General features: G+C 34.4%; 1 protein-coding gene and 1 pseudogene across 1 annotated transcript; both read left to right on the forward strand.

The window, feature by feature from the left end:
* Positions 1 to 1129: 1129 nt before the first annotated feature.
* Positions 1130 to 2077, forward strand: LOC134377179 (olfactory receptor 1165-like). The gene has a single exon (XM_063095794.1). It carries the CDS (start codon positions 1130 to 1132, stop codon positions 2075 to 2077), a length of 948 nt encoding a protein of 315 aa, XP_062951864.1.
* Positions 2078 to 20778: 18701 nt separating this feature from the next.
* LOC134377122 (olfactory receptor 1165-like) lies at positions 20779 to 21754 on the forward strand (annotated as a pseudogene).
* The last annotated feature ends 306 nt before the right edge of the window (positions 21755 to 22060 follow it).

The following is a 22060-nucleotide window of genomic DNA, read 5'->3' on the forward strand; positions in this document are numbered from 1 at the left end:
ACCATGTTTTATGCATGAAATGTCAAAAATGCTGGTGCGAGTGAAATAGAGATAGGATCAGTGAGGAGTGTGGACGTGCAGTGATATTAGACATTGTGGAAATCCAGGCAGAAGTGTTTAGAATTCAGGTGTTTTGTGAGGAGGTTATCTTGAAAAATGTGTAGGGATATGAACATGACTCTAAAATAAAATCTTAGCAACATCAGACTTGCAGGGTGGGAGAAGGCAGGCTGACTGAAGACGCAGAGTTATCTGGCTGAGTAATGGGTATTGGGGTGGGAATAAAAATGGGAGCACATTTTGAAAATCCATTATTTTGCTCAAACTTCCTTTCTCACCACTGACACCTGAGATAAAGGGAAATCAGAGGGAAACAGAGAAACACAAGAAAAAAAAATGGAAAAGATGAAGTTTTTGTGTTCATGGTCAGAGCCTTGAGGAAATTTGTTTCTTCAACAGAAGAAAAAGAAGGGAATTGGTAAAGAAAGCCATTTTTACCATGCTTCTAAAAATGTTTTCACTCTTTGTTCTCTTTTTGTGCCACTTCCTATTTCCTATGGGACATTCCTAGAAATGCTAACACTTTATAATAGTCATACAGACCTGAGGGTGACAGCTCAGGTCCAGTCTAAGTGATAAACCTCACCACTACTGTTTTCTCTTCGCTGTCCAAAAGTATTAAATACCGGCATAGAAACAGAATGCTAATTCCCCAATGACCGTCTATGTGGAATTATGTCTGTTGTATGTAAGGATATTTTAAGTGAAATTCATATAATAGTGCATAGTTATTTAGTCTTTAGTAAGGGGGAGAAATATTGTAAGCGTTTAGTATGTACATATATTTATATAACTTGTAGAAGACCTTTATGCGAAAGGCACATTACCTGTGTTACAGATGAGGAGATGAATCATGGATTCGTACAGGGAATATTCCATGTTCAAGTATTAAGCATCGAAAGAGAGGTTCAAGTGAGGCACAGAAAGATCAAAAATTAAACATGGGTACATATTTTGTGCCAACCACTGATGGTTTCTCATTGGGAGCCATCTCTGTTCCCTCATTCCTACTGTCTCTGTTACATCTGGCTGCTCACAATGAACTCTCTGATTTCCTCCAACAGGAATGATGCACCTGAATGAGGGAAATGAGAGTGCTGGAGCCATTTTTTTCCTCATGGGCTTCTCAGAGTTTCCAACCCTCAAGGTGCCCCTCTTCCTGGTATTCTTGGCCATCTATGCTGTCACTGTGGTGGGCAACCTGGGTATGATTGTGGTCATAAATACCAATCCCAAACTTCAGACACCCATGTACTTTTTTCTTGCCCATCTTTCCTTTCTGGATTTTTGTTATTCAAGTGTGTTTACACCCAAACTATTAGAAATCTCAGTTGTGAAAGACAAAACTATCTCCTTCAAAGGATGCATAATACAATTTTTCATTGCTGGCACATTTGTGATTACAGAAGCAAATCTGTTAGCAGTGATGGCCTATGATCGGTTTGTGGCTGTTTGTAACCCCCTGCTCTACTCAGTTGCTATGTCTTGTAAACTCTGTGCTTTGCTTGTAGCTGGAACTTACATATGGGGTGTACTCTGTTCCATGACACTCACATATTCTCTTTTGAAACTGTCCTACTGTGGATCTACCATAAACCACTTTTGCTGTGAGTTCTCTGCCCTCCTCTCTGTGTCCTGCTCTGACACACACTTCAGCCAGATGGTGATGTTAGTTGTTTCCACATTGAATGAGGCTTGTAGCCTCCTTGTCATCCTCACTTCCTATGTGTTCATAGTTGTCACTATCATCAAGATGCCTTCTACTGGTGGACATCGAAAAGCCTTCTCCACCTGTGCCTCCCACCTGACTGCCATCACCATTTTCCATGGGACTCTCTTTGTTCTCTATTGTGTGCCCAAATCTAAGAGCTCATGGCTCTTCATTAAAGTAGCCACTGTGTTTTACTCCATTGTGATCCCTATGCTAAATCCTCTTATCTACAGCCTTAGAAATAAGGATGTAAAGGAGTCTGTCAGGCAGTTAATTCACACCAAATTGCTTTCTCACTCAGTGTAATCACACATGCACATACACACACATACCTACAGATACACACACATCCGCAGTTATTTTTGAAAAGGTGCTTTATATATTGCATTGATGGTTTTATTTTTTTCTTCAAATAATGGTATAATATTTATCCACAAAACTCGTTTATATACACCCATAATTATTACATCCCTCAATGCTTTCAAAATCACATGTGGGGAAACCAAAAAAATGGATGAAAACTCTGTTATATTTCTCCCAGGAGGTGCTAGGCTAACTATTGATACTTTAAAGATGTCCATATTTGAATCCTTGGAACATGCAAATTTTTTACCCCTATATGTATGTACTCTTCCCTTCCTGTCTCTCACTTTTTCTCTTTCCCTCTATAATCATGAAATGTGACAACAAATTACATAAGTATTTGTGAATAATATATCTCTATGATACTTTCTCCAGGAGAGAAAAGACAGAACATTATCAGCACCTTACAAATTGCCCTTAAGTAGTTTTCAATTCCTCACTAGCAATAAAATCCACCGTGGAGATTGTGTTATTAAGAAAATATTTGCAAAATATACATCTGACAAAGGATTAATATCCAGAATATATAAGGAACTCAAACAACTTTACATGACGAAAACAAGCAATCCAATTAAAAAATGGGCAAAAGAGCTAAGCAGGCATTTCTCTAAGGAAGATATACAAATGGCCAACAGACATATGAAAAAATGCTCAACATCACTCAGCATCCGGGAAATGCAAATCAAAACCACACTGAGATACCATCTAACCCCAGTTAGGATGGCTAAAATCCAAAAGACTATGAACGATAAATGCTGGCGAGGCTACGGAGAAAAAGGAACTCTCATACATTGTTGGTGGGACTGCAAAATGGTGCAGCCTCTATGGAAAATGGTATGGAGGTTCCTCAAACAATTGCAGATAGATCTACCATACGACCCAGCTATCCCACTGTTGGGAATATACCCAGAGGAATGGAAATCATCAAGTCGAAGGTATACCTGTTTCCCAATGTTTATCGCAGCACTCTTTACAATAGCCAAGAGTTGGAACCAGCCCAAATGCCCATCATCAGATGAGTGGATACGGAAAATGTGGTACATCTACACAATGGAATACTACTCAGCTACAAAAACGAATGAAATACTGCCATTTGCAACAACATGGATGGACCTTGAGAGAATTATATTAAGTGAAACAAGTCAGGCACAGAAAGAGAAATACCACATGTTCTCACTTATTGGTGGGAGCTAAAAATTAATATATAAATTCACACACACACACACACACACACACACACACACACACACACACACAAAAACCGGGGGGAGGGGGAAGAAGATATAACAACCACAATTATTTGAAGTTGATACAACGAGCAAACAGAAAGGACATTGTTGGGGGGGGGAGGGAGAAGGGAGGGAGGTTTTGGTGATGGGGAGCAATAATCAGCCACAATGTGTATCGACAAAATAAAATTAAAAAAGAAAATAAAAATAAAAATAAAAATAAATAAAAAATAAAAAATAAATTTAAAAAAAAAAGAACGTTTTATTTTTTTTCAACTGCAACCCATAAGGATAGGTTATGAGAATGTAAATTCTAATCTTTTCTCTATGTGAAGTTCATGTAAATTAAATCTTATAGCATACATTCCATTATGTCCTAGCTGTTTTGAATTTCCTCGCAGACTGTGATTTCTGTACTCACTCACCTGATTGTGTATTTTAGGTTCACAGATTTTCTAATTTTTACTTAAGCACAATTTTTAAAATTGTCCCTTTATATATTGAAGAGCTTTTAATATCCTATTTAAGTAACATTTCTCCACTTCAAAACAATAAAGGATAGTCCCATAATTTATGTGGTATATTGTCCCAAATTCTGTGTACTGTTCTGTCTTTTATATTTTATTCTCTTTTCTTAATTTTGTATTCCAGATTTTACATTGTCTTTTTACATTGAGTTTTACATTCATTTCTATGACCAAACTGGAATGGATTTTTTCTGTCATGTTGTATATTTTAACTTCTAAACGTATATTTGTCCCAACAATATTTATTGAAAACTTACTCACTTATACACTTATCTAAATTATTGCATTTTTCATAAAGTATGTGGTCATGTATGTATGGGTCAATGTCTAGGCTCTATGGATTATTCTATTTGTTTTATAATCAGAAGCACCTATAAGAAAAAAGCTTTGATATCCAATAGAGCAACTCCTGAACATTTGTTATTTTTGCAGGGTGATGTGATTTTTTGTACCTTTACCTTACCAAACAAATTTTAGCCTAATCCCTGTTGGGATTTAGGGTAGAATTGCAGTCAATATGTAGATATACTTGAAAGAAATGGCAAATTTATATTACCAGGTACTCCAAATCTTAAGTTTACTCTTTCTGTTTATTTAGATTTACCAAAAGTTTTATAATAAAATTTTTATCATATTTTTACTCTACAGTTCTTGCAAATATTTTGTTAAATAAATCACCAAAACGTTGGTATTTTATATGCTGTTGTTCATGTCTATTGTAAAATGTGTGTTTTTAGATCCTAATATAACATATTTTTACGTTTTTTATTTTCAGCAACTCTAACAAAATCTTTTATTAATTTTATAATTTACTTGTCGATTATCTGGTATTTTCATCATGTATGTCACAGCTCCCTCACAGCCCCTCATTTTTCTTTCCTAGTTAAAATGAGTCTCTCCTGAATTCCTTCCACCCCATGCTCTCGAGTTCTGTTGCTCAATTTTCCTTTCTTTTGTTTTTTTGCTTTATAAATCAAGAGCCATGGGATTGGAAGAGGGAAACAAGAGCTCTTTGAACATGTTCACTCAGTAGGGTTTCCTGATTATCTACACCACCAGACACCTGTGTTCCTGGAGGGCTTGGACATCTACGTAGTCACTCTGGTGGGGAACTTGAGCATAATTGTGGATGTAAAGACCAATCCCAAACTTCATATATGCATGTACTTTTTCCTCAGCCATTTACCCTTATTGTTTATTTGTCATTTCAGTATATTCACACACAAACAGCTAGAAATTAGATGAACAAAACAGATGTATCTTCTTCAAAGGATGCATGTTACAATTTTTCTTTGACTGCACTTATATGATTACAGAAATGTTGTTAGTGATGGTGTTTGACTAGTTTGTGGCTGTTTGCAACCCCATCTCTACACAGTAGCTGTCTTCTAAGCTCTGTGCTTTCCTGTCAGCTGAAACTTCCATGTGGGGTAGGCTCTGTTCCTCAACACTCACATATTCCTTTTTGTAATTATCCTACTATGGATCTAACATCACAGATCAGTTTGGCTGTGAGTACTCTGCCACCTCTCTGTATCCTGCTTTGGCCCTGTTTCAGCCAGTTGGTATGTTTAGTCATTTCTACATTCAGTGAGGCTTTTAGCCTCTTGATCATCCTTGCCTCCTATGTTTTCATATCCCTCACTATCTATAGGATGCTTTCCACTGGTGGACTTTGGAAAGCCTTCTACACCAGCTCTTCCCTCCTAAATGCCATCACCATTTTCCATTGAATTATCCTCCCACTGTGTGCCCAACTCCAAGAGTTCATGACTCCTAGTAAAAGAGATCACTCTGCTCTTTACAATCATGATCCTCATGTTGATTTTCCTTATCTGCAGCCTTAGGAACAAAGATGTGAAAGAAACAGTCAGGTTAATCAAATCCAAACTGCATTCTCCATCAATATAATTCATATAAATGTAAATTTCTTTATGTTCCAACTATGCTCATTTTTTCTTATGCATTGTTGATAGTTTAGCTTTATGTTAAGTGAATATACAATTATTTTTTAAATCAACTAATTATTGAGTACACCATGGTGTTCAGTGTTGTGAATGGCTTATGATTATCTCTGGTTTAGTATAGATATAAAGCATTATGATTCACTTCATCTTTGGATGTTTTATAAAGAAACACATTTCAAAATCTCTTCTCTTGCCTCTCTGGAAGTCGGGATTATGAAGTTGTCTATATTGAGGGACTTATGAAAGATGGAACTTATGCTATGTTTTAGCTTTAAATTTTGTTAAATAAATGTGCTGCGAACCCAGATTACTGTGTTTACAGGTTCCTTACTCAATTCTTCATAACCAGATCTGACTCAGAAAGTTTTATAAAAGAACAACTTCTTGTTTGATCTTTAAGCTTTCTTTGAAGTCAAATGAGAACCTTGGATTTTACATCATGTAAAATACTATCTTTGACTTTAAGTATGCATATGGTGAAAATACTATTACTATATGTATGCATCACTTATTTTTTGAGTATGAATATATTTGAATGGTTTTGAAATAATGCTGAATATTAAGATAAAAATCAATTTTCTTCTAACACTACTTATGTCCATTAGTGTATGATAAAAAGACGAAGATTAGTATAATGTGTTTTTAGATCACTCATTCTTACCATAAAGTTAGTTCTCCTAAGAGTCTTTTCCTTTTCAGTAAATGATATCCACATCTACTCAGTGGCTTAAATCAAAAATAAAATATTATTTATTATTTGTAGACTGTCACAAACATCTGTCAAGAAATCATATTATTTCTGACGGAATATAAATCTAATTCTTCTAGGGTCTCCTCTCTGAGTCATTGCTGTCATTAAGTTGATCTTTATCAGTTAGTAAAATTTAAAAATACTCTCCTTATTTATTAATCTTATATAAGCTATTAGTTATAGATTATGTATTATATTTTAAAACGTATAATCAGTTTAATTCATTTCCCACCTTAGTAATGTCCAATAGTTTTTTTGTTCTTTATGATGTAAATCTAGCTCTTTGCAAAATGTCGCATTTGATTTTCTCTCTGAGTTCATCATTTTAAATTTAGAATATATTGAAAAATTCTTTAAAAATATTTATGTATTTATTTATTTTATTTTAATTTATCAATATACAATATAGTTGCTTTTCATGTCTGTTTACCAATACCTATTTTTTCTCACTCTATCACCTACTTTCCCCCTGTCAAAATCATATCTGTTCACTTGTCTTAACAAAATCAAGGAATTGTAATTGTTGTGTCTTCTTCCCTGCCCCGTTCATTTCTATGTTTACTTACTTAAAATCCATCTATGTTGCTGTGAATGGTAGTATTTCTTTTTCTTTTCTTTTTTTTTTTTATAACCGAGTAGTATCCCATTGTGCAGATATACCACATTTTCCTAATCCACTCAACCAATGATGGGCATTTAGGCTGGTTCCAACTCTTGGCTATTGCAAACATCACTGCAATAAACATGGGTGTACAGGTATCCCTTTGACCTAATGATTTCCATTCCTCTGGGTATATGCCAGCAGTGGAATATCCGGGTCATATGGAACATCTATCTGTAGTTGTTTGAGTAACCTCCATATTATTTTCCATAAAGGCTGCGTCATTTTTCAGTCCCACAAACAATGTAGGAGGGTTTATTTTTCTCCACATCCTTGCCAGCATTTGTCATTCTCAGCCTTTTGAAAATTAGTCATCCTAACTGAAGTGAGATGGTGTCTCAAAGGGGTTTTGATTTGCATTTCCTGACTGGTGAGTGATGTTGAGCATTTTTTCATGTGTCTGTTGGACATTCCTACATCTTCCTTTGAGAAATACCTTTTCATCTCCTTAGCCCATTTTTAATTGGTTTACTTTTTTTTGCTAAGTTGTTTGAGTTCCTTGTATATTCTGGTTGTTAATCCATTGTGAGATGTATATTTTGCAAATATTTTAATCCACACTGTTGGTTGTCTTTCTGCTCTGTTAATGGTTTCTTTTGCAGTACAGAGATTTTAATTTTTATTTATGTATTTATTTGATTTATTTATTTATTTTATTTATTGAGAATATTTGTGAGATACAAAGCTAATTGTCACCCTTCCTGCCCATGATGTGATGGCCAGATTCATACTGGGGGCATGCCCATTACAAGAAATTACTTTTGTACCCCTTGTCCCCACCCAATTATCCCCCTACCTCACTACCCCTTCTCCTCCCCCCCCCACTCCACTTTGTAGCTCTAGGAATGTTTCCTCCCTCTGTAAGATCACTGCACTACTGTGGCCTTTCTTTCCTTCCTTCTTTCTATCTTAGCTCCCACACGTGAGCAGATGTGATATTTATCCCTCTGTGCTGAACTTATTTCACTCAGCGTAAGTTTCTCCAGGGTCATACATGTTGTTGCAAATGGGAGTATTTCATTCTTTTGTATGGCAGAGTAATATTCTATAGTGTATATATACCAGGGTTTCCTTATCCAATCATCCATGGATGGACATTTAGGTTGTTTCCATATCTTAACTATTGTAAACAGAGCTGTGATGAACATGGGAATGCCGGTATCTCTTTGACATGATGATTTCCATTCCCCTAGATATATACCTAGAAGAGGGATTGCTGGATCATGTGCAGACCTTTTTAGTTTGATATAATCCCATTTGTTTATTTTTCCTTTGGTTGCCTGTGCTTTGGGACTTATATTCATAAAGTCTGTACCCAACCATACTTCCTGGAGTGTTTCCCCTATATTTTCTTTAAGGACTTTTATTGTTTCAGGACATATGTTAATTTTTAATGCATTTTGAGTTGACTTTGACATATGGTGAGAGGTATGGATCTGGATTCAGTGTCCCACATATGAATGTCCAATTTTCCCAACACCATTTATTGAAGAGGCAGTGTCTTCCCCAGTGTGTAGTATTGGAGACTTTATCAAATATAAGATGGCTGTAGGTGCATAGGTTGATTTCTGGATTTGCTATTCTGTTCCATTGGTCCCTTTGTCTGTTTTTATACCAGTACCATGCTGTTTTGGTTACTATACCTTTGCAGTATAGTTTAAAGTCAGGTAGTGTTATGCCTTCAGCTTTATTTTTTTTTCCCTCAGGATTGCTTTGGCTATTCATGGTCTTTTGTTCTTCCATATGAATGTTATGATTGTTTTTGACAATTCTGAGAAAATGTCATTGATGGGGAATTTTGATGAGGATTGCGTTGAATGTATAGTTAAATTTGGGTGGTATGGACATTTTCTCAATGTTAATTCTTCCAACCAAAGAGCATGGGATATTTTTCCACCTTCTTGTGTCTTCTATAATTTCTCTCAACAGTGGTTTGTGGTTCACATTGCAGAGATTTTTCACATCCTTTGCTACATTTACTCCTACGTATTTTATTTTTTGGTGGCTATACTAAATGGGCTAGCTTTCTTGATTTCTTTTTCTGCCAGTTCATTCTTATAATACAGAAATGCTACCGATTTCTGCATGTTGATTTTGTATCATGCAACTTTGCTGAAATCATTGATTAACTATAAAGAGGTTTTTTTTTGGTAGAGTCTTTAGGCCATTCTATATATAGGATCATGACATCTGCAAACAGGGATAGTTTGACCTCATCTTTTCCAATTTGGATGCCATTTATTTCTTTCTCTTCCCTGATTGCTCTGGCTAGTACTTCCAACACAGTGTTGAATAGGAGTGCAAGCATGGGCATCCTTGTCTTGTTCCTGTTCTTAAGGGAAAGGCTTTCAATTTTTCTCGATTCTGTATGATACTGGTAGTGGGTTTGTCATATATGGCTTTAATTGTGTTGAGATAATTTCCTTGTACCCCTAATTTATAGAGATGCTTATCATGAACAAATGTTAAATTTTGTCAAATGCTTTTTCAGTGTTTATACAGATGATCACAGGGTATTTGTGGTTTATTTTATTGATGTGGTATATCACATTTATTGACTTGCATATATTGAACCAAACTTGCATGCCTGTGATAACCCCATGTGATCATGGTGTATGAATTTATGTATGTTTTGTTTTATTCTATTAGCTAGTGTTTTATTGAGGATTTTTGTATCTATATTCAGCAAGGATATTGACCTGTAGTTTTCTTTATTTGTTTCATCTTTGTCTGCTTTTGGTATCTGGGTGATGTTTGCCTCATAGAATGAGTTTGAGAGAGTGACCTCTGTTTCAATTTTTTGGAATAGTTCATAGAGAATTTGTATTAATTTTTCTTTAAACATTTGGTTGAATTCTGCATTGAAGCCATCTGGTCCTGAGCTTTTCCTAGTTGGCAGACTGCTGATAATGGCTTCTTTGATTGTTATTGGTCTGTTCAGATTTTCTATGTCTTCTTGGCTCAGTCTTAGTTGTTTATGTATGTCCAAACATTTATCCATTTCCTCCAGATTTTCAAATTTGTTGGTATATAGTTGTTTATAGTAGCCTTTAATGATTCCATGTATTTCTGAAGTATTAGTTGTAATATCACCATCTTCATTTCTAATTTTTTTATTTGTGTCTCCTCTTTTCTTTTTAAAGTTAGCCTTGGTAATGGCTTGTCAATTTTATTTATCTTTCCAAAGAATGAGCTTTTTGATTCATTGATCTGTTCTATCATTTTTGGAGTTTATGCTTCATTTAGTTCTGCTCTGATCTTAACTATTTTTTTTCCTTCTTTTTAACTTTGGGTTTAGATTGCTCTTGTTTTTCCTATTCATTAAGGCGAAGTGTTACTTTGTTTACTTGCCATCTTTCCATTCTTCTGAAGTAAGCATTTAGTACATTGATTTCCCTCTTTATACTGCTTTTGCAGTGTCCCACAGGTTTTGGTATGATGTGTCATTATTTTCATTAGTTTCAATAAATGTTTTGATTTCCTGTTTAATTTCTTCTTGGACCCACATGTAAAGTAGAATGTTGTTTAATTTCCATGCATTTATACAGTTTCCAGAGTTTTTTTTTTTTTTTTTTTTTAATGATTTCTAGTGTTCATCCATTGTGGTCTGAAAAAATATATGAAATAATTCCATTTATTTTGAATTTATTGACATGTGATTTGTGACCTAACGTGTGGTCTGTCCTGGAGAATGTTCCATGTGCTGATGGGAGGAATGAATATTCTGATGTTGCATCAAATGTTCTGTATATACCTGCCAAGTCCAATTGGTCTAAAGTGTTATTTAGGTCCTGTGTTTCTGTGTTGATTTTTTGCCTTAATAATCTGTCCAATGTTGAGGGTGGGGTGTTCAGATCGCCAACTCTCATGGTATAAGTGTCTATCTCTTTCTTTAGGTCTAATAGTGTTTGCTTTATAAATGTGGCTGCTTTGAGGTTGGCTGCATAAATATTTATTTCTGTTATATGTATTCTTGTTGGATAGATCCTTTTATCACTGTATAATGGCTTTCTTTGTATTTATTTATGATTTTTGGTTTAAAGTCTATCTTATCTTATACAAGAATTGCTACTCCAGATCTTTTCTCATTTCTACCTGCATGGTTTATCATTTTCTATCCTTTCACTTGTAGTCAATGTGTGTCTTTAGAGGTGAGGTGGGTCTCTGAAAGGCAGCATATTGTTTTTGTACACCTTTTTCATCCAATCGGTCAGTCTGTGTCTTTCTTTGGGATGTCAAACCTCTTACATTAAGAATAATTATTGAAAGGTATGGATTTACTTCTGGCATTGTATTGATTTTTGTTTGGATGCTTTAAATACCGTTTGTTTCTTACATTCTGATATACTGTTTGCCTTCTGTGTTTGTTGGTTTCTTGGAATAGTGGATAACATTTTTTCTTCTTTATTGCTAACATTTTATTTTACTGGTGTTTTTTTTTTTTTTTTTTTTTCTTTTCTATCTTGAGTATTCATGGCAGTGATGGTTATTTTTTGGGTAGCACACCCTGAACTTCCTTGAAAATTTCTTGAAAGGCTGGTCCTGTGGTAGTGAACTCCCATAATTTTTGCTTTTCTGGGAAATATGCTATTTGTCCTTCATTTCAGAAGGATAGTCTTTCTGGGTAAAGTATTCTTGGCTGGAAAGTTTTTTATTTTAGTATTTTGAATATATCATCCCATTCTCTTCTGGCTTTTAGGGTTTCTGATGAAAAGACTGATGTTAGTCTGATAGGGGTTCCCTTCTAGGTGACTTGATGCCTCTCTCTTGCAGCTTTTAAGATTCTCTCTTTGTCTTTGAATTTTGCCTATTTGACGGTAACACTTCTTGGAGAGGACCCTTTTTGGTGCAATATGTTGTGAGATCTTTGAGCTTCCTGTATCTGAAGATCTGTATCTCTCCCTGTACCTGGGAAGTTTTCTGCTGTTATTTAGTTGAATATGTTTTCAATGCCATTTCATTTTTCCTCCCCCACTGGAATATACATGATTTGGATATTTGAGCACTTGAGGTTGTATGTTATTTATCTTAGATTTTCTTCAAGTTTTTAAATTCTCTTGTTCTGTTTATTAGTGCATCTGTGTTCTTTTGAACAAGCCATCCTCAAGGTCAGACATTCTTTCTTCTGCTTGATCTAGCCTGATGATTAAGTTCTCTGTTGTGTTTTTTATTTCATTAAATGAATCTCTCACTTCCACAAGCTTTGCTACATTCTTGTTCAGCTCATTGATTTCTTTGTACGCTTCCTCTTTCAGGTCCTGTATACTTTTTTTTTTTTTTTTCATTTTGTTGCATTGTCTAACTGAGTATTCTTGTATCTCACTTAGTTTCATTAGGATTGCTGTTTGACATTCTTTGTCAGTCCTTTCAAGGACTTCCTGTTCTATAGCGTCTAGAATTTGAGATTTATATATTATTTTGGTGGTGTCATACTTTCTTGGTTTTTTATATTTCTGGTATCTCACCACTGGTGTTTAGTCATTATGGGTAAGGCTATTGCAGTGTACTTGTTTTACCCTGGTGTCTGGAGCAATATCAGGGAGTTTTGTTGTTGCTCTACTGCCTGTTACTCCCTCAGATTTGGGGGTCGGTGTTGGTTGGGGACTCTTTTGGTGGTGGGGACTCACCTGGCAGTAGCCGGGAGTCCTACACTGAGGATGCCAGGAACTCTGTGGATGAAAAGTACTTTTTAAACAAACATTTATGCAACTCCCTAGTAGATCAATAGATAGAACATTATGAACACCCTTGAAATTACCAGCCCTTTCCTCCCACTCCCAGCAATTGTCAAAAGGATGACTTTTCTTATAATGATGTATTCGCTATTTTACATGGATTAACTAACTATGCTTCTCAAATTCCAGAAATTGACATTATCTCTTTGTAAATTTTAGAACTATTAAATGCATTATATATTCCATTTATCTGACATTTATAGGCAAGGATTATAACGTTATAGATTATTCGTCTTGTGTGTATTTATATTTTCTTGTCATGTATTTCCATTTAATATTGGTATAAATATTCCAATTTTTTCTTTAATTCAGTCTGCTATGATGAAGAATTGGATTGTTTCAGTTTTAGGCTTATAAACCTTTGTACCTCACACAAGTCCTCAGTAAAATGAAGTTTATACCTAAAAATATTGTGTATTTAATTATCTATCAAATTATCAAAGTGGTCATATCAATTGATACTCATAATAGCAATACTTACTAGTTCTAAAGTTATGACCCTCTTCTTCACCAGCACTTAGTAATATCAGACTTTATAATTTTAACCAATTTGCTCTATGTAAATTATATTATTGTAGCTTTAATTTGAATATTTCTGATTATTGAGATAGATCACAGTTTAATATTTTACTGATTTTTTTCTTTTGTAAAGTGCCTTCATATGACATTTTACCAACCTGCCTTTAAATTATTTGTCTTTATTTTTATTTATTTGGAAATTTTGGGTATATTACATATTTATTTAAAACGAGGTCAAAAAGCCATTCTTCTATATGATATTTGATAATTTATTTTGTTTTTTATATTTTTCTTAAAGAGTCATTTGCAATTCTTTTTGTGGATGGTATTAGTTTTGGTTCTATGACAGATTGTTTTATTTGTTCAACATTATTCGTTCTCTGTTTGTCTTTGTCATGTTGCCCTGTAGGCAGAAAGAGGATAATTCCAATGCAACTTGCTTTGAATAGTGCACAGTGAGTGAAGGTTTTGTAGAATACATCATAGAAGAAACTTTAAATAACACTGTGTGGTTTGAATTTTTTTCTTCTTAGGCTCATGCCTTCCACCTGGAGCCACCATACCAGCAATAGTGAGTCTTCCTTCCATCTAGGTCCTGGAAAGAAAACATATGGGAAATCTTGGTCCAACCCAACATAGCAGAGCTATAGTCAACACCAACATTCATAAATTACTTTACTTTTACCATGTTAATATTCCTTTGCCCATGCTATTTACTGGAAAACAAATCTGTTATCCCTTTATTCTGGAATCCCACAAACTTTGTTATAAACTATGTGTCCATATATGTGTTATGAACATTACTGTTAGCTATTGCTACACTTTTCTTAAAACTTGGCCAAAACCATGGCTTAAAAGAAAAATCATTAATTTTTAAAAATCTACAGGCCACCTAATGTGGCTCTGCTTCCAGTCCTAGAGGCTAGGAATATTTTGCTTCATACCAAAGTTGTGCCAGTGTGGATCGCTCCACATGTCCTATATCATCTTGGGACTAGTTTGCTATTTATGGAAATTTTACAAAGTAAGAGGTCCAGGGAAATTGTTCAAGATCTCCTAGAGCCTAAGGTAAGAATTGCCACAGTTTTGATCCTGCCAACATCACTGACCATGTCACATAGCTGAGTCTAATCCAAGAGTGAAGCAATACATTTCATCAGCAACAAGATACAAAAAGTTTATGAACACAGAGAGATGGTGAATAATTGGACCTCAATCTAATTCATTCAGTTTCATAACGCTTTAGTATATTTCTTTAAGGTATTTGCAATGCACATGTTCTTAACTATTATAACTTTGAAATAAATCATAATATTCAGGAACATTTCAAGATTTATCTTGTTCCTATTACTTGTTACTTTTGAAACCAGAACCTCTCATGCACTCTAACAATTATGTTCACCATTCATTAGATCTGTCTTTTTCTTAGTGAGTCTTTTCTGCTTTATCAGTATACACTCCCTCACCCACTTTGTGTCCCTCTGGAATTATAGTAAAATCATACTAGATATTGTTTATTTTTACATTGTCTTTAATGATGTCACTTTGTTATTTGAATTACTCATTTGTTGTTATTACTATTGATATTGGATTTATGAGGCATTGGGGAGACAATAAAAACCAATATATTTGTTTCAACATATTTAAAATAAATCCACCTTTCCTCTATTTATTTCTCTATAGATGAATGTTAGATAAATAGTTATAGGTGTTACTACTGATAAACATATGTAAAGTTAATGAATTGGACAAAATACACATGAAATATAAATATTATTATTATAGATGTAGGCTTATTAATTTTGTTTTATTTTTACTGTACTTTCTTCTCAGTATTTTTTAACATGTTAATATTTCTATTATAGTAAAGAAATGAAGTGTGTGCTTGAAAACCTTGTAAAAATACCTAAATATCATGCTCTCTAGCATTTTCCCTTCTGGAAAATATCTCTATGAAGAAGAAAAATGGAAATAGCCTAAAACATAGCAGAATTTATATTGAAAACATTACTGCAGAGATTATCCTCTTTACATCTTTATATATCTTTCTTTTTTCAAATTCATTATATATATAATCTGTATAATCATACATACATCAATAAATAATTCATTTTCAAGTTAAAGAGAAAAGTTATTTTCATGGTAGCATTCAATTTAGTTATCAAGGAGGATCTAAATGACATTTAGTAAAAGCCTAGGTGTTTATCATGTGAAAGAGATGAATAACCTTAGATTCAGAAGTGTATGGTCAAATTAGATTGAGAAGGTCATTCATATTTTATTAAAGAACATTTTAAAATCAAACTTAAAAGACTAAACTTTGTGGATTCTGGTAATGGGGTCATAGATAATTTCCACCACACAATAGATTTAGACTATCAATAGAATAGGATAAAATATGAAAATATGAAAAACACATCTTAATTAGAGCATCAACAAACTATACCAAGTCAGGAGTAGTTTCTAATCGCAAAGTGATACATTTTGAGGAGAAAAGCAGGATTATTGCTGGGAGTTAAGGCATATGACCAAAAACATGTTTGTAGTTCGCTACAATCTTAACATCTTACAGAGTGGTATGGCTGAGGTCCAAAAGAAAGATTCTGACTTTTGTTATTCCAGTTAATTATACACTTTGCGAAAAGTCAAAAAGCACCCAAGCATCTACATATGTAACTAAGGTAAGAAAGGCTTTGGGCTGTTCTTTTGCAATGGCAGCGATGGTCATGTTAGTAAGAGGATCATTTTGAAGTCAGCTTACAATTGCCTTGAGTAGTAAACTTTGCTGCACTTCTTTTATTGAAACAGTATTTTTAAAAAAATCTACCTGAAGATCATCTATGATGTCCATGCAGTGTCTTGAAAAAATGTTTTTTGTCTTTGAAGCAAACTTTATAGTAGGCCAAGTTCAAAGCTAAGCCAGAATTTCAGAGAGACGATCAAGATATCTGTGGGTGATTTGTACTAGAGCCTTTTGCTGAGAAGCTGATCTGCACCTTTTATGGCCTCATAGACCTGTAGGTAGAGTCAAAGGTAAGGAAAACCCAAAGATGGAGATTCAGAGAAAACATTCCCTAATGTGGATTCAGACCATGGACATATACACACAGGTGCATAAGTGGTCAGGTGATAAACCATACCTTTCTCATGCTGAAACTGAGATGTAACTTACCCAAGTGGCTCAGGAAACTTTAATTCTGGAAATTGGATGAAGGTTGTACTAGATGTGTGTTCTAAATTCCTACTGGAAACAAAAATAACGTCTTGGTGAAGACTAAATCATTGAAGGCCTCCACTTATTTTCACACATGAACATTTGAATGTAATATATGGTACATAAGGAAAGCTTATCACATACATTAAAAGACTGAGAAATATATAAAAGACAAGATGAAATCAAGTACAATAAACTCATCAATTATAATTATTGGATGCATACTGTAAATCTACAACACACTGTATGTTTAAGGTGCAAATTTTTAAAAAATCACATTGAATAAGTAATCATGATATTTTACCATGGTGATAAAAAAGAACTAAATAGAAATATGATTTTAAAAATATGATGCATGAAATTAGAATCTTAAAGTTTTAATAGTATATTAAACATAGTTGAAGAGAGAAATTGTATATTAAAAGATTTTCAGAGGAGAACAGGATAAAACTGAGTAAGACAGAAATGAAAAATATATATAATGTAAAGACAGATTATTTAATGCTTGGACACAGATATCTAATTGGATTCTCAGAATTTGGTGGGAAAAATATGAATAAGTAAATTTGAAGAGATAAACACTGAATTTTTTTCTGAAATAGTGACATCAAACTATACTTACATTTTTATACATGCATAACAGTAACATTGTAGAAAATACAAGAAATCAAAAAGAAAATTACATCTAAAGGAGCAAAAGAATAAATGCAAGTTACCCTTCAAAGTGCTGATTTTACTAACAGCTGACTACCTATGAGCAAAAATGGTCTGAGAAATGATAACTTCATGTCATGTAGTCTGCTCCCAAAAAACTATCATTCAAGAACAAAGGGAAAGGGGAAGGGACTTAGGAAGTAATTGGGTAAGTGAGACAAAGAACAATTACAATTTGTAATGATGAGCATGCTAACAAACTGATTTGATCATCACATATTGCACACAGATACTGACAGTCAACTCTGTACCCCATCAATATTTATAATCAATTAAGTTTCAATTCAAAACATAAATATGAAAAAGTTAGATCTCGCCCCTCCAAACAAAATAAAGTAAAACAAAACAAAACAAAACAAAACACTCATGGAAAACGAAAGTGAATTAAAAATATTTTTCATAAAATATAACTTGGGAGAATTTGTCTAACACATATGCACATCCACATAGATCTGTAAGTTTATCTCCCTATAGATTTTCTTTTATACTTTCTGATAGAATTCTGCAACAGAATAGTAATACACTATATTATTCAACATGCCTATCAAATGCCTCACCAATAAATACATATTCATTTTGTTTTAATAAAAAAGAATATTAAGATAAAATACAAAATGACAAGTGTGCAATAAGAAGTTTATAAGCAGAATGATGGTGAGGATGGTATTTACAAAAAAATTCAGGTGTGCAAATACAAAATTGCTAAGAGAAACTGAAGAAGCACAACTCACTAAGCAAACTATATTGATTTATTGAAATTGTGTTAGGATTTTCCTTAGTTAATTTTTGAAATTTATGTTTTTATAATTAAATAATGAATCAAATTGGAGGTTATTATTGTTGTTTCCAAGACAAGAAGATAAATATGTTTAACCTTCCCTTATGATTATTGTTTTAAAATTAATGAAATTCTAAATTAGAAAGAAGGGATGATCTTCCAACTCTCTTCTTTGGAGCTCATTGCAAACCACACGTCCAGATTCTCTAGGGTGTGATTCCTCAAGGTCATGCAGTTACATTTAAAATACACAACAGTTTACCTAAATTTAGTGTCCAAATCTGCCTCACTATTTAGAAGCTCTGCGTGATTCCTAGGTTTCTTCTTTTCTTTTCTTTCCTTTTTTCTTTTTTTTTTTTACACAGAAAAAAAATGTTATTTATTAGATTCATTCATGGCATGTACTTTGAATGAAACTCCTTTTGCCTAATTATAAACTAGAATATTTTTTGTGAGAAGTTACATTTTTGAGAAATAATGTTCAAAAATTTTACTTTTTAACTCACAGAAGTCTTCAGCAAATAAGTCTATGAATAATGTCTGGCTTCTGGTGAGTTCTTAATCTGAGTATTATATACTAATTCCGATGTGGAAAACTCTGAAATCAGAGATTGAACATTTTTGACATAGAGACTCCTACGTGAGTACAGCTGCAGTTCAGGGGTATATAATTAATTTGAGAATAAGAATACAATGTATTGAACTCTTTTTCCTACATTGTTAATAAACAATGTGGATTTGTTTTATAACCTCATTTATTTAATTTAATTATTTTTGGTCACGTTGGTGAATATGAAAATAATATTCATTATTTATTGTCAATTTTGTAAAATCTCAGGGAAAGATTAAAAAAACATAAAATTTTATATAAATATGCCAGACATTGTATAATAATTGTGATTTTAAAGCCATGTAGGTGGAAGCAAATCAAAACAGCATAACTGTGAAGTCTGGAAGAATCCACAAAGATTTCTGGAAACGCATTGCCTGGAATTTTACATTATAAGGTAGTGAAATTCTCCCATTCGCAGCAACATGGATGAGACTAGAGAAACGTATGTTGAGTGAAATAAGCAAAGCACAGAGGGATAAATTGCGCATGTACTCGCTCAGAAGTGGGAGCTAAGAGAGAAAGAAGGAAGAAAATAAAGACCACAGTGGTGTGTTGGACTTGCCGAGGGGGAAAACATATCTTGGGATACAAAGTGGAATTGGGGGTAACGGCGGAGGGAGAGGGAGGTTGGGGATAATTGGGTAGGGGATACGGGGTACAATCACAATTTGTGGTAATGGGCATGCTATCTGTACGAAACTGGCCTTCACATATTGGGCAGGAGGGGTGACAACCAGCTTTGTATCTCATGAATATTCATAACCATGTAAAAAGTAATAGTGCTAGAATCTGGTGTAGAAGGAAGTCATTCTACTTAGAGGAGATACTTTGAAGAAGGTGTTATATTATTAAAAAATCATGTTTTTTGCATGAAATGTTAGAAATGCTGCTGTGAGTGAAATAGAGAGAGGAGCAGTGAAACTTGTGGATGTGCAGTGACATTAGACGTGATGGAAATCCAGACAGAAGTATTTAGATTTAAGGTGTTTTGTTATAAGGTCATCTTGAAAAATGTGTAGTGATGTGAACATGATACTAAAATAGAATGTTAAGGATGTCAGGGTGGGATCACTGAAGATCTGGGGTTATCTAGCTGAGAAGATGGGTGTTGGGGCAGGAATAAATGGAAGCAAATTTTGAAAATCTCTTTTATTTTGCTTACCAGCCTCTCACAGCTGGAACCAGAGATTAACGGCAAATCAGAGGGAGACAAAAAAAGACAAGGCAAAATAAAAAAGGAGAAAATAAAGTTTTTTTGTTGGTGGTTTCAGATCCTTGCGGAAATTTGTTTCTAAGACAGAAGAAAAAGTTAGCAGGGAAATTGGAAAAAAGCTATATTTACCATGCTTCTACAGATGTTTTCATTCTTTGTTCTCTGTTTGCACTACTTCCTATATACTACGGGATTTTCCTAGAAAATCTAACACTTTAAAATAGTCATATTGAACTAAGGATGGCAACTGAGGTACAGTCTTAATGAGAAATCTTACCACTACTGTTTCCTAATCGCTGTCTTAAAATACAAAATAGTGGCATAGACACTCACCGTTAATATCCCCAGTGGTAAGCTATGCAGAGTCATCTCTGTTGCATCTAACTGTATTTTAAGTGAAATTCATATATTAGATCATAGTTATTTAATCTTTAATAGGGTGAGAAATATTGTTAGCATTTAGTATGCACATATTTTTATACAATTTGTAAAACAACTTTATGTGATAGCCACATTTCTTATTTTATGGATGAGGAGATGATACACTGAATGGTAAAGGGAATATTCCATGTTCAAGTACTAAGTGGCCAAACAGAGGTTCAAATGAGGCTTACAAAGGCCAAAAAATAATGTATATATTTTGTACAACAATCAGTGGTGTTTCTCCTCCAGCTGTCTCCATTCCCTCATTTGTACTTTCCATGTTAAATCCAACTGCTCAGGATGAACTCTCTGATTTCCTCCGGCAGGAACCGTGATGACTGAGGGAAACGAGAGTGCTGGAGCCACTTTTGTCCTCTTGGGCTTCACAGAGTTCCCACACCTCCAGGCACCCATCTTCCTGGTGTTCTTGGCCATCTACACCATCACTGTTGTGGGTAACCTGGGTATGATTGGGGTCATAAATATTATTCCCAAACTTCAGACACCCATGTACTTTTTCCTCAGTCATCTGTCCTTTTTGGATTTTTGTTATTCCAGTGTAGTCACACCCAAACTACTAGAAATCTTAGTTGTGAAAAACAGAACTATCTCCTTCAAAGGATGCATGACACAGTTTTTTTTTGCTGGCACATTTGCAATTACAGAAGCATATCTGTTAGCAGCGATGGCCTATGACCGGTTTGTGGCTGTTTGTAACCCCCTGCTCTACACAGTTGCTATGTCTCGTAAGCTCTGTGCTCTCCTTGTAGCTGGAACGTACACATGGGGTGCAGTCTGTTCCATGACCCTCACATATTCTCTTTTGAAACTGTCCTACTGTGTGTCTACCATAAATCACTTTTGCTGTGAGTTCTCTGCCCTCCTCTCTGTGTCCTGCTCTGATACACACTTCAGCCAGATGGCATGTTTAGTCATTTGTACATTCAATGAGGTTTGTAGCCTCCTGATAATCCTTGCCTCCTATGTCTTCATAGTTGTCACTATCATCAAGATTCCTTCCACGGGTGGACATCGGAAAACCTTCTCCACCTGTGCCTCCCACCTGACTACCATCACCATTTTCCATGGGACTCTCTTTGTTCTCTACAGTGTGCCCAAATCTAAGAGCTCATGGCTCTTCATTAAAGTAGCCACTGTATTTTACACTATTGTGATTCCTATGTTAAATCCTCTTATCTACAGCCTTAGAAATAAGGATGTGAAGGAGACTGTCAGGCAGTTAATTCACACCAAATTGCTTTCTCACTCAGTGTAATAATGCACGTACACACACACACACACCACATACATACAGATGCGCACACAAACTTTTTTTTTTTAAGGTGCTTTATATATTCCATTGGTAGTTCTTAACTTTCTCTTCAAATAATGGTTAAAATTCTTTCAGAAAATTAGATAACTTACATACATGCATAATTATTAAATCCCACTGTGCCTTCAAAGTCATCTGTGAGTAAAGCAAAAATGAATTGAAAACCTGTTGTATTTCTCTCAGAATGTACTAGGCTAAATATTGATCCTTTAACGATGTCCATATTTGAATCCTTGGAGCCTGTGAATA

The sequence above is a fragment of the Cynocephalus volans genome, chromosome 4 (assembly GCF_027409185.1).
Source record: "Cynocephalus volans isolate mCynVol1 chromosome 4, mCynVol1.pri, whole genome shotgun sequence".
NCBI classification, from domain to species: Eukaryota; Metazoa; Chordata; class Mammalia; order Dermoptera; family Cynocephalidae; genus Cynocephalus; species Cynocephalus volans.